The 14,604-nt window shown below is 42.3% G+C and overlaps 1 protein-coding gene across 1 annotated transcript; it reads left to right on the forward strand.

Annotated features, from left to right (window-relative positions):
* Positions 1–1,563: 1,563 nt before the first annotated feature.
* Positions 1,564–5,520, forward strand: LOC100821039 (F-box protein At3g07870-like). Its single transcript, XM_010239973.3, is given in 7 exon segments — positions 1,564–1,751; positions 2,513–3,361; positions 3,364–3,842; positions 3,926–4,042; positions 4,190–4,285; positions 4,370–4,417; positions 5,189–5,520. Coding segments are annotated over 6 exon segments (1,632 nt in total). The 5' UTR covers positions 1,564–1,751; positions 2,513–2,541; the 3' UTR covers positions 5,261–5,520.
* Positions 5,521–14,604: the final 9,084 nt, after the last annotated feature.

Below are 14,604 nucleotides of genomic sequence, written 5' to 3' on the forward strand. Positions count from 1 at the left end.
CAAAATTTCTAGCTCTTCAAAATATGGGTTATAAATTAGGTATAAATTAACATTTGCCCAACACAAAACAGAGCGAACTCTAGTAAAATAAAAATATATTACATGTTTATCCATCGATGATACAATCTCTACTTTATACTTATACAAATCCACGTCACTTATTTTGGGACGGATGGATTACAACCTATTACAGCCTAAAACGTTACAATCTCAGAAATTACTGATGTCAATATCTTCTTTGCATATATGGACAAAGCTGTATCTGCTACCGAGTAGTATTACGCATAACATCTGCCCATGTTGCAGTCGCTGGTCTGCCAGTGATTCGAACTGACGACCACCGCTCTGTGATGGAGTAATTGAGCCCTAGTAACTTCTCGTAACTTAACCAGTCGACGGTACCCCAAGCACTCACAATTCGCCACCAAACCAGCCTAGCAAAAATGCAGCCCAAGGGTAACAAGAGAGAGATTACGGTTACCGATCATAGAGGGGGGAGCTGTGAGAATGATCGAGCCCTCGACGCTCAAGCCGATCGGCACTCCGGCAGCAATTACGGCATTGCAATCAGACAAAGAAGAGGTTGCACTTGGTTGGCTTATAATCTAGAAAGCGAAATAAAAGCCAAAACAACTATCTCCCACATGTAGCTATGGTCTAGCCACATTTATCTGTTCTTTCTTAAGGAACAACGGGCGTCGAGGTGGTAGAAGGGATGAGCTCTCCCCCATGATTAGTTTTCTTTTTCCGTGTTCTTTCTTGTGTTTTCCTCTTCGCTCTTTTGTGTTTTGTTCCCATTTTGAATTTTGTTCTTTCCTGTGGTTGATCTCAGATCGACCTCCTTTACTATATCAAGAGCACACTGTGCCTCTTCGTCGGAAAAACAAAAATGTGGGCGCTCTCGAATTCTCCTGATTTGGATCGGAGGGAGTACCATGTTTCCAAGTGGAGCCTAAGAATTTAGAAAATCTTTTGAAATTCCTTCTGCTGGGCTAGACAGCGATTCGAGTCTACTTTACTCGGGAAAGGCCATCCTAGGCTCGGTGTTGCCGTGCTGGGCCACGCGGATGATTGCGCCCTTTGTGCTGGGCTACTGGCCCGTGCGCTCGCTGCATTTGCGGATCAGTGATCAGTAGTAGGGCTGTCAAACCAGAGCGGGAAATTGTAGCGTAATTTCTCTGGATCTGACGAATCGATATGGTTTTGGGTAGAATTGGCTAACGAAGAGGAATAACCCTAAGTTCTAAGCTAGATGAAAGTATGGTTTTCCTTCTTAGCTTTATTCCCGACAGCACATGCCAGCTTATAAACTCGCTGCAGAGCATTGTTTTAACCGTTTACATTACCATGGCAGTAAGTGACGATGAATAGTAAAAGCAAGTGAACTGTAATAGTAAATAGACGACGTGGCTTCATCTTGGTTGCTGGTTTTTACTTCATCGCCATCTTCATTCCCAGCCGCACGATAACTGAAGAAAGGTGACATTGCTTCGCAGATCAGTCTGCAGAATAACAGAGTCGTGACAAGGGCTGCCCTCGATTCCTCTATAAAAAAAAAGGTAGCGGCCTTGATTATCCTGGAAAAGATGTTCGCCCTCAAGCCGCAATTCCCCATTTCTGTCTCTCGGTCCCTCCTCAACTCGTTTATAACCCTAGAGTCTTGGCGGCTGCCCTTGCCGCAGCCGTACGGCGGATGAGGAGAACCTCAGCTGAGGAGGACGTGAAGCTCGCTGTCTTGGCGGCTTGCAGTGGTAGGCTTTGTTCCCTCTTTCGTCCCTCACAAAAATCTAATTAGAGAGCTAAGATTTTGGACTTGCGCCTTTCTTGTTAGCTAACCAGCTTTGCATTTAGAGATACATGCTTCGGCGGTCTGTTTCAAAGATCTGTCCCTTGGTTCATACTGTATCATTTTGTGCCTTTGCTGGTTTTGCTTAATCTCAAGTTGCAGCAGAGAGATATTTAGACATTTGTGTATAATACTGTAGGCTCTGAACTTACAGAAGAGGCAGAAAATACTGTTTACAACCAATACGTTGGCACTGATGTAGATTTGCTGGTTGATCTGGATCTTTATGTCGTTGTACTTGTAATCCCAGATTTTGTTATTAGCCTAATTGTCCAAACTTTCAGTGTAACGATTTTCCGAGTTGTATGATCATTGTACCAATGCACACATTTGCTATTGCAGAGTATTGCCTTTTAGGTGTGTGGCTAGATTCCGTCTACAAATTTTGGTCGTGAGCCACTTTGTATTTCATGTATGCATGTTTATGGCCGGCATTTGACCGTCCTTTTAGTTTCAACTAGCGCGATTTTCAATTTTGCATCCTTTAATTTTTCATGTATGCATGTTTATGCATGATTTTCAACTTTGGATGTATATATTCATCCTTTAACAGCTTTTAGTAGATAAAGCCTAAGAATGTTTTCGAACTTGCCTAAACTTCATGTTATTTGCTTGCAAATTATGTTAATCGTAATCTAAATGCAGTTCTCCCTATCGTGTTTGCAGAAGGATTTGGGACCTAGCCTGTGCTTACTATGGTTTCCGAGGAAACCAAACCAAAGAAGCAAAGAAATGAGGAATGCATCATAAATTGTCTCCCAGAAGACCTGATCGAGCAGGTATTTTTTAGGCTTCCAGTGAGCTCTTTGTTGAGGTGCATTGGTGTTTGCAAGCAATGGCGCAAAATCATCCGAGATCCCCAATATGTCAGCTCACACCTCCAGAATGCACCCTGTTGTGCCTTACTATTCTTTCCGCAAGAGTCGGTTTCAGGAAGGCCCTACCCTGCAGATACTATCTTGATTGATGAAGCTGGGTCACAATCGACATACGCAGTGCCAGTGATTGGCCCTGAAGATTTCCTGTGTGGTTCATGCAATGGGCTTCTTTGCTTATACACAAAGACATCAACAATCAAGATAGCTAACTTTGCAACTGGTGAATGCCTGCATCTTGAGAAACCTATGAAGAAATTGAGGGGTGATCACTTCTTGTTCTACGGCTTCGGATTTCACCCTTTAACAAAAGAATACAAGATTATACACTTCCTTGGTGATTGTGACGAGGGTCGCCATCGCCCACATAATAACAAAAGATTCAGCGCCATTCAAGTTTACACACTTGGTGACGAAAAATGGAGAGATATCAGAACTCCAGGAGCTCTAAGCTTGAACTGTGTGAAAAACTCTGGAACAATCAATGTTGATGGAACAATGTATTGGCTTGCTGAAGACATGGTAGCTAGCTGGCAGCATGCAGTTATGTCCTTTGATCTCAATGAAGAACTTTTTGCACTGATACAACTGCCAGCAGCTACACCTGAAGATTGTCCAGGTCGTGGTCCTCGTCTGTACTGGATGGAAAGATATGTGTAGCAACTGCTTAAACCTGTCCTTCCTTGCCCAGAAGGCTTGTTGGTAAGCTCCAAATCTGGACTCTCGACAACAAAGTGGAGCAAAGGTGGACCCAGAAGTACAATATTCAGTGCTCACCAGATTACATTCCCGGTCAAAATTTGGTTCTTGGGGATAAGATCATGGTGCAACACTGTGATGGATACCTATATTCCTATGAGTTGCTTGGGGAGAATGTCAATACTAAACTGTGTAAGATGGAAAAGCTGTTAGATTTCAGCCCCCACAAGCCTGACAACATGCTATTCTACATGTGCGTGAAGTCACTTGTATGTTTAGATGTATACAAGAAGGCTGGTGTTGTGCGTAAACCAAAACAACGGGAAGGCTGGGAATTGAAGAAGTGGGAGTCATGGAAGCACGATCTGTCTGAGTTGGAAAATAAGTGGACCAAAATTCATCGACGAGAGCTGGATGCAGCGGTACGTTGGCTGAATTCAGTTTTACATTAACCCAAATTCCTTATTCTGGAAATTTATTAAATTGTTGAGTTGCTATATGATAGGAATCTGCACGATGCAATGGGATAGGAATCTTTGGTCTACTACGACATATACCGGATGACGTGTCTCAACAAATAGGCATGAAAATCGATCAAATATTTCCAAACTTTCCAGATCAGGTAATTCTTTATCTAAATTTAAATCAGCATACCTTATGTTTCCATGCTTAAGTTTGAATAGTCTATAATAATTTGAAGAGGAGAGGACATAATGATGTTTAAGTCACTCTTATTAGTGTTGTACACATGTCTTGCATGAGACTCCAGCTACCAAGGCCCTTCTGCCGTCTTAATTGGGTGACACAGATGCGGGATATGGAAAATTTACTTGCTCGTATGAAGAACTTTAATACTATTATGGAGGTATACCGTGTTAAAATTTACTAGCCAGATCTTCTACGAGTGTTCCTGCAACATGCCAAAATAATAAAGTTAACCTGTCTACAGCCTACGACTCAAGCAACACAAAGTATCCTTAGAGCTATACAGGATCAGGTAAAGGTTTACATTTGTCTAATTTATCTATGTTTTTCCTTTCTGATATAGCTTACTAATTCTTTTAATCCCCTCTGCAATAAATTAGCATCTCTTGAAACAGAAGGGTTAATTGTATTATCTCCCTTAACACAACGAAGACCTCCCCTATAAATACATTTTTTTTCCGATCACATATTTCAATTTACGCATAGCTGTGTACTTTTGTTCATTTTACTAATTGTGCAAGTTGTCTTGTTAGTGTGTTATTTCTGCTGTTACTTGAGTAGTCCACTGTTGACTTGTTTTACATCAGATAAGAACTAATTATTCATCAAGGTTTATGCAGATGCACTATAGATTTCTGAACTGGGCATGGTTGCAAAACACTTTATGCCATGATTCTTGCCTTAACCTGTATTTCAGACTTACACATAACATATAGGTTCTTCCAAGCATTCTTACTAACTGAGCATGGAATTATGAGTTACTTTTTTTGTTGCCAAGCAATTTGCGTATCTCTACCTTTGATAATGAGTTCCATTCTTTAGTAGGTTTCGATTGGTTGGTAAATGTCACCTACACCATACACTGCAAATGTTCAATTTCTGATTGACATCCAGTTTGAACGACATGATAGATTTGTGCTATGCACATTTTCTTTTTATTAGGGAAAGAGAATAATGACAATTCAAAATTTCCCTTTTCTCTAATAGGAACTCTAGGCTTTGCCAAACCTATGGTGAAAGTAACATCAGTGTCTTGTATTTGATCCGTACCCTCATGTTTCAGCTGGGCGCTTCGAGTTCAAATGGTGGCATTTCTTCTCAGAACTGCAATGATGGTGAGGATTCAAAGGCTTGAGACTTGGGATCTTATCGTGATTTGTTCTTGGCTTCCTCGGGCTGTTGTTCAACTCTTGCTTCATTTTACCCCGGGATTGTTTAGTTCTTTTACTTTGTAAAACGGTGATTTCTGCAGTACCATATGTGTGCTCTTATGTTTTTTCTATCGAACCTATGATATTTATGGCTCGTGATTAGTCAGTGTGATCTGATTAACACATTGGTTGATTTGGGACCTTGATAAATTTGCGTGACAGTGAAGTTGCGGCCGTTCTTTGATCCGAAGATCCAAACCAACTCACATTGAGATTATAGTCTTACAGAATATTTCGAAGGGCAAACCCTTTGTAGAATCAAGCAGGCTGTGAGCCTCTGAAAGTCTGAACTGATTGCTGCATGAACAGAGAATCCATAATCTGGCATTGCCTAGCACAGAGAATGCTGGGAGCAAGGCCGTCCTGGGCTCGCTTCTCCCTTAGGCGTTGTTTGACAATTTTTTAGACATTAGTGGATATTTGAGGTTACTAGTTATTTTTTAGACATTAGTGGATATTTGAGGGTTTGGGACGAACGACAGAAAAATCAGGTGTTTTATATTGAAAAAAATTAGGAATAATCCTCTCTATTCCCTCTCTACCAAACAATTATTTGGGGTTTCTAGTGATTTTCAATTGAGCGGATAATATTCTACAAAACATTAAAAAAACACTAATCCCAAACAAGACCTTATTGGGCCTCCCGTTGTTCGAGAAAATGTTTTCGATAAAATTTATCTTTTTTGTTTGTTTGCGGAGTACGCTGAATTCAACCGGTAATATTTATTCTCACTGAGAGTGATGGATGTTGCTGACGACGAGGGATGAGTGATGCGAAGGCTTGAGTGTCCATTTGGGTTTAAATTGTGGGGTTGATTAACTCTTTTGTTTAGAGAAGGATTATTGGCATTACTATAGATCCACTACTCGACCTGGGTCAATTTTATAGTATTTCAAATTTCAGATCGGTTTGATGCTTATGCTCCTGGTAGGGTGAATGCTCATGTGGTGGGATTGCTGGACTTTGCTGGGCTTTGTTGACATTAAGTAATTGAACTTGTTTTGATAAGAAATTGATTAAATTATTGTGCCGGTTCTTTTCTAAAATAACGAGACGGCCTTCGGTCTGAAGCAGACAAGAAGCTGGACCTGGATGGGACAGAGGCGATTCAATGTACGGGCGCTGGCCCAGGTGCCCAACGTTCTTCTCCAAGATAAGGCGCTCATCTGCTTCCGCTACTTGCTGCTGAGGAGGAGCATCCGGCATGCTCTAGATGATGATGCTGATGACATGTAGACCTGAAGCAGTTTTTTTCTTACCCGCAAAAGAAAAAAGCAGTTTTTTTCTTTTCTTCCTGGAGCTGTGTTGAGTTGGGTTTGGCCGCTGCTGTTAATTTTTGCGGGTACAAGCTGCATCCGAGGGGTGCGGTGGCGCGGTGCCCCCTGCTCGTTCTGGGTTGGTAGAAAGTTCCAAAAAACTGGGAGATAGGGAGCTGAGTGCTCCCTCCCTTCAGTTTTATGAGGCCCGCACGGAATTTTATGCCGAATTTTGGACAAAAATTACATAGTTAGGTTATTATGGCACAAAAAAGATATTGTTAGATTGGATTTTGAAAACTCTTTCTAACGGTATGACTTTTATATACATATATTAAATATTATTTGCATAAATGTTGGTCAAAGTTTGGCACGAAATTCAATAGATGTCTTATAAACTCAGACGGAGGTAGTAATATTTTGTGCCTCTTCTCGAGTAGTTTTTCTAAATTTCATTCACTATTTTTTTTATGCATCACATTGATATGTGGAACCCACATGTTAGTGACAAAGATTTTTTTTTCCTGCTCGCCTCTCCCCTCGGCCGCCCTTTCGGCATGCTCGTCCTCGCCTGCAGGTGCGCGCCGCTGCCACATTCCTGTGTTCGTTCTGCCGCACCCTCCTGCGCCGCTGCCCAAGTCAAGGAGGAGCATCGAGAGGTCCAGGAGGTCGGGGACAGAGGAGGTGACGACAGTAGTCGGGTGGGGAATCGAGGAGCCACCTGCCTTGATTCAGGCCGGGAATGGGTCGGGGAGGGTCCGAGGGACAAGGTGGTCACGGGGACGCCAGAGGTGGCTGAATGGCGGTATCGTATTGACGGCTTGGGGACGGGAACAGTCACGGTTATGGCATGGTGCCGCACACTTTTAGGTTTTAGGAAAGGATCTTGGTTCCCAAGATTTGGGAATTATGAGAGAGAAAATAAGAAATTCTCTATTTTAATATGGTTGTGGCGGACCTAGGAACAAATAAAAGAGAGGGCTAACTTATAACTTATGATACACTCAAAAAAATTCTAAACGATACTAAAATTGCACAGTACTAAAAGTACTCAATCAACGGCCCAAACACTTCAATCGTCTCTGAAGCAATAAAAGTTAATCTAAGGACATTTTAAATGAGAATGACAACATGCAGTAATAAGATTAAAAGTAGAAATACAAAACATACCACTAAGTTCTGACGATGGTTCTGGGTAAATGGTCTTCGCGATTCTGAAATGTCTTCAAAATGACCCCATCTTCAACGGCTGAAAACATTTCTCGCTCAATGCGTGTTCGTTTATTAAGCTCAATGCGTCCTCGTTTATGCTCTGCACTACTAAAACCTTGTAATCTTGGATATAATCTCTCCATCTAAGTTGAAAATAATCTAGTTAGACCTCGAACAACAAGTACAGATGGTGGATCATGATTCATGAATGACTCAAAATTTCTAATGCAAACACGAACCAAAAGCGATTGGGAACTGGGTTGGAATCAGCCAATCAGACCCTGCAGCCAATAAGGGATCCGTCTCCACCTCGTCGCATGCTGTGCAGACGGCCGCCGTGCGCCGATCGCGGCTGTGGCTGGGACAGGCGGCTAGGGATTTGACTATTTGAGGATCTTAAAGCTGAGGCGGCGGCCAGCGGCCTTGGTTTCTTCGTTGCCTGAAAATTGGGGAACAGGACAGGCGGGCAGAGAACAGCCGCGGGAGTTGATGGATCCGGCAGATCGATCGACAGAACGTCGTGATGTGCCTGGGCTGCCCGTGGCGTGGCCTGTTACGATGTTGGGCTGGGAGAGTGAAGCGACCGCCCCCGTACACGGGTTCGATCTCTGTGCTTTAGTGCTAGTCCCTGGATCGACTCACTAGCACACACAGTTTCAAGATGTAATATCGTAGAACAAAAGTCTCAATATTACAACGTATCATCCAGAATTTAAAAGTACTTACAACTCGCATAACCCCACGGGTTAGCTGGAAATAAAACAACTGTTTAGCAACCGAAAGCGAAAGATACAAGGGCACATCAACACCACGGTGAGAGCGTGTTGGAATGTAGGCCCGTAACCTGAACAAGCAGAACGTACATCTTACTCGTCGTCGGAGTTTCCTGCATCATTAAATGATGCAGCCACTAGGGTCAATACATTGAATGTATTGGCAAGATTCACAAGGAGTTATATCAAAACCTACCAAATATATGCATAATGTGGAAAAGTGGGGTTCAAGGCTATTTGCATAAAAGCTTAGTTATTTAATACAAACTTTTAAACAAATAGCCTAACATTCAACTACAATCGATGGCAATTTGGTAGCAAGGAAATGGCGAGGGTAAACTATACTACCTGGGATTTATAGCTAGCATAGAGGTACGAGTAATATTCCTATTGCATCTAATAAAACAACTAGTGCATACTAAAATATTTAGGAGAATGGTCAAAGTGAACTTGCCTTATCCAAGGTTGTGGTAATTATCGCACTCTTCGCAACAACAAGGTTCACAATCCACACAATCTAAAATAAAAGAGAGCACACACACAATAAACACAACATTCAATACAAAAACATGCTATGATGCATATGCCATGACGATGCACACAAAGGTTGCTTCTAAATGTAACAAGTTTTGTTTCTGTTTTGAAAGGTTTTTCAAATGATTTGGACAGATTATACAACATCAAAGAGGTAATTAATATGCATGAAACAAGAATAGGCTTTTAAATTAAAAAATCGTGTGGTTTTTGCAACATAGAGCAAGATTTAAACTTGTATGCCATTATTATTCACAAAATAATTTCTCTTCTGGTTCTAATGGACAGAGAACATGCTTAAATAATTTTATAGCAAGCTAACATGCTCAAAAACTATTTTGAAACAATTCATTTGAAATTTAAACCATATTCAACCATTCTGTAATTTGCTTCTGTCAAAGTTATTCAAAATTGAAATTGAACTGTACAAAAATATTTTACAAGTTGTGAGGATTCCAGAAAGGTGTGGATCATAATTTTTGGACAAACGGTTTGAATGATATGATGTTTTGAAGTTCCAAGGGATTTTCTGCAAAAGTGTAATGTTTATTTCGGCCGAAAATTTAAAAAAAATCTAGCTTTGCCACGTGGCAGTGCGGCATCGGCTGGAAGCTAGGGTTTTACCCGGGCGGCGGCGCGGTCGGCAGAGCGGAGGGAGAGGGTGGCGCGGGCGGTCGGGAGGCGGTGCGGAGCTCGAGGACGGGCGGGGCGGACGCGGCTCGGGCGACTGGTGCAGGCGGCACGGTAGGACGACGGGCGCGGGCGGCGTGGACGGGTGTCGGGCAGCCGGCGACTTCGGGCGGCAGTGGAGCTTGGGAAGTGGCGGAACGAAAGTGGGGGAGGGCGGCGGTTCGGCGCGGCACAGTCGGCTCGGCGGACGGAGGCGGACGGCGGACGGCACGGCGGCGAGCATGGGCGGCAGACGAAGGCGGAGCTGCGGCAACCAAAACCAAAACCGATCGCGTCAAAAGTTGCGGAAAGAAGAGAGGAGCAAGGGAGGGTGGTCGATGCGGCGAAAGGCTCACCGGAGTGGCGGCGAAGGCGCGAAATCGGCGCCGACAGAGACGAACTCCGGCGAGGAATTAAACTCTAACCGGTGCGAAATCGGGCGAGCGGTTTGGGGGAAGTAGAGGAGAAAAGAGAGAGGCTCGAGGTGACGCGCAAGGTTTCGGGGAAAGAGGTTGTGAGCGAGCGGGATTCGGAGTGGGCTTAGTGGGCAGTTCTTCCGGGAGAATCGAAGTCGGTTGGAGGTAGGGGACGATGGCAGGGCCCGCCTGGCAGTGGGGGCGTCCGGGGGCTCGGGCTGGGCCGGTTCGGTTCGGCTCGGTTTTTCTTTTCCTTTTTTTCTATTTTTTGTTTTCGAACCTCAAAAATGATTCAAAACTCCAAATCACTCCAAATAAATTGCAACAAAAATTTTAAAATCATATTTTCATATGATCTAACTTCTGGAACAAGAATTTTCCTCAAAATAAAATATTTAAAAATACATTTGCCTATAAAATGGCTTTTAGGGCCCCTAGGCTATCAAAATAAATTATTTTTCAAAATAATTTCAAAAGCGAACTTATGGGATAACTTTATATAAGCATTAAATCCCTTTTTATACCAACACCCTCATGGGTTGAAATGCAAACACTCAAAAGTAAGATCAAAGCCAAATTCAAATAAAAGCATTTTTGAAAAGGGGTTTTCTAGGTCAATTTTAGGGTTTTCAAAGTGATTAAATGCAAGAGTGACATGATGCTTATGATATGCAATGCATATGAAGGGTTTTGAAAATTGGGATGTTACAGAGAGTGGGGGTGCTAGGCTGGGCCTGAATGGATGGGTTATGCCTATATCCTGTATCAACTAGCTGGGCTGGACCCGTGCTACGGCTCGGTAGCATGGGCCGTAGGCCCGCCCCATTGTAGCTTTTAGGGATTGAGAACCATTTTAACAAACCAGCCTTTGATATGTGGTGTGGTGAACTCAACTTTATGTCCAATCAGGGGCGGAGCCGGCATGTACTCATTGGTGTCAAATGACAGCAATGGTATTTTGCTAATCTCCTTTGAAAAAAAAATACCCTTAAAATATGTAATGACACCTATAAATTTTGAAGAGTGACATCAACCATATATTTTTACAATTCTATTCTTCCGCAGAGCACTGACCCCACCTTCCATTTCCATGATCGCCGGCCCGAAAACTAGCGAAATCTTAAAAAAGAACCAGTCATGATATATTTCCCGATATTGATATGTTACTTATGATCTTCTAATCTTCGAAGTTCCTCTTGGTTGAATATACTCATCCTTGCCTGCGTTCTGAAGATGCCGCATGTTCCTCGATCGTCATCACCATCTGCTGATAAGAAACCGGCAAATACCATGATGATGCCAGCCTCACTGGCCGCTATGCATGACGCCAAGTAGGAATAATCATTGTGCGAGCTAGCTGACCTGGACCACCTGGTGACATGACCAGTCTATCCACATCAGCATCGTCCGAGGGGGTCCCGTCAGGTTGCCGGTGCCAGGTGTGGCCTGGAACCTGATGAAACCGCAATGCATGCAGAAAAGGTACCGGCGCGCATGGCGCCGCTGCAGCGTTCTTCATTCCAAGAAAGCGCCGCGGGAAGGCCGAGAGTTGCAGCAGCATGCAGGAGTGTGCCATCCAAAGGCTGGCATGCAGGTGTGGACGTGTGGTGCAGCGGGAGAGTGCTCAGCCTTTAAACGTTGGGCGGTTGGGGTTGTATTCCAGAAACGCAGGCACGATTCAGAGAAGCAGATAGGAGGGAGGGAGGGTGATTTGACCCGAACTCCGGCAGCCGAAAGCCAGCTTGCACAATTTTTTTTAAACAAAATTCGTTTTGTTTCTGACAAGTGGATTGTTTTCTTTTCTTCAAGAATGGAACATGTAGTTCTGCACCTCCAGTCTGTAAACCGAAACGCACACAGTCAAACTTGCGTATCTCTTTTGTGAAGTATTTTTTTTCCTTCGTCTCCTGGTTCCATCTCCGTCATGGTTTAGTCCACACGATCTACTCTATTTAGCTAGTAGATCTTGCGGTTTGTAATCTCATTATTTTGATCTTATTTCTCATCGGTTCGGCGATAGGTCAGCCGTTCGACAACCTACTTTATAAGGGGCGTGTTCTCGCCACTATGTGCTTAAGCGATTTAGGTTTCCACATTTGAAGTGAGCAATCTTGTGCGGCTACTCAAAATCTATGACAGCCCGTTTGGCAACCATCTTTTCTTTTCATTTCATTTGGTAGAAATGAAATAAAATTCAATTTTTGATATGATTTCATTTGGTTGAATTTGAATTCCTTGTTCAAAATTCATGTTTGTCTACCACATGGATTTGTAGAGTGAGAGACAATTTCAGAGAAATGATGGCTTTTGGAGAGAAATTGGGGCTAGTTATAGTGCAATTCCATGAAATTTGAGATTGAATTCCAGTGACCAATCCCATGCCAATCAAACAAGTTCGTTCTGGAATTCAAAATGAATTCCAAAATTCTAGGCCTAAATGATGGGTGCCAAACGAGCTGTTAATTTAGCTTATGCAATATTGGCATTCTGCAATTTCATCATCAAATACATATGAGATATGTCAAGATACATACGACGGATCTAACAATTCCGACTTCAAAGAATCTTGGTGTGACGTTTTATTTTATCGTGATCTAAGTAGCCAGTTTTCGTTTCAGTTTACCTGTTCCTTTGTATTCTGTCTAATGAATCAACAAAGCCAAATGCTTCACAGAAGAAAAAACTGCCGGCAATTGAAAAAAATAGACGAAAATTGTCTAAAATATCCAAATGCGGCAACAATTAGATTAGACTTGTATACTCCTTTCCTTAACAGTATCAAATCGTAAGGTAAAAAAAACTTATTTTGTTTTAGTCCCGAAACAATATATAGTTAGAGTGATGGTCTGAAATTTTAGCCGTAAATTCATTTTGCAAAATACATGCTTACTATCATGAACAATTATGTACAATCTAACCTAATGAATAATCAAATGGTTTTGTTATTTCTAAAGCGACTGAGAAATAACTATTTCTCTAAGTCGATGCTAACAACCGCTCGATCTAGTCACTGAGATCCGTGCAAGATTCATATAAGTACAAATGATATGAAAATCTTAATTAGATGGCTACGATCGATCACTGAGAAATAACTTACTGATAAATAGACACTCTCGTAATCAAAACCAACAAAATGAAACATGTGGATTGAAAAAAGAATTAGTACATCAAGCCTTGCCCAAAAGAGTTGGTCACCAGATCAACTATCATTGCCTTCCAAACAGTATAATCCATTTCCTTCTACACGCTTGCTAAATACGTATGCTCATGTATACATTGTTTATTCCTTCAGTCGATCTTCTGGATCATCTCTCTTACCTAAGCAAATCAACCGAAAGGATTATGATATTGCATAATCTAAACTCATTACTCACGTGAGCATTAACAACCCTTTGCCCCAGCTTCAACAACCTTTTAACCCATATAGAAAAACGCCTAGAGACAAAAAATAATAAAGACATGTACTCTTTCCGTCTCATATTAGCTGACTTTCTATTACATCTATCTAGACGCTATTTAGACATAGAGACATCCCCGTTTGGATAAATTTGAGACATTTAATATGTGACGGCGGGATTATACATTATGTGTGTATCAAGACAGCAAAATCCTGAAATTAAGGCGAGTAACATCATCCCCGACCACTAGGCTTTGCGTGCTTAGGGGACACTGAAAGGACCCAAGAAAAAGAGATACTACAAAACAGACTTAGCAAGTGCAACAGATCACAAAAAGTCGAAAATATAGAGTAGTTTCACGCTTCCAATGCAGAGACATGGAAAGGACCAGGCGGTGGTACGGACGGGTTCCAAAGTGCACGACAAATCGATCCATTTGCAACGTTTCCTCCGGGAAAAACACCAAACATGGGGGTAGTGCCACCTGAACTACGCAAGTGGGGCAAGTAATAGTCCACGTCTTGGCCTTGCTAATATCACAGATGCATCACTACATTATTGTGCTAATGGATTCACATTTTGTGGACAATAGAAGTTGTGTGGAAAGTAACTAATCTTCCTTCGTGATCAGTCAAAGTGGCCATGATGGTCTAGTCCAGTAGTTATAAAATAATGGGATCTCCGAAAAGTTGTTCATCCAAGTTCATGAAGCATATGCAAATTTGCCCAAATCTTCAATTTCTTGTTCATTTAAATCAGAACTGAATTGAATGTTCTTGCCATGCCTTGGCTATATACATACATCTGAGGGACGCTAGGTAATCATGACAAACTATGATCAGAGCAGATAGCTAGGCTCAGTGATGCAGGCAGATGGCCCAAATTCATCAATTTGCTTCCAGCTTTGGTCAGGCTAGGAAAATTGGACGCCTACTTCAAGCACACCACAGGTGCGCACAGATTGCAGGAGGTAGTGACTACTAGTAACTCAGCGAAAGAACTCAAAGAA

Source organism: Brachypodium distachyon, chromosome 4 (assembly GCF_000005505.3).
Source record: "Brachypodium distachyon strain Bd21 chromosome 4, Brachypodium_distachyon_v3.0, whole genome shotgun sequence".
Taxonomy (NCBI): Eukaryota; Viridiplantae; Streptophyta; class Magnoliopsida; order Poales; family Poaceae; genus Brachypodium; species Brachypodium distachyon.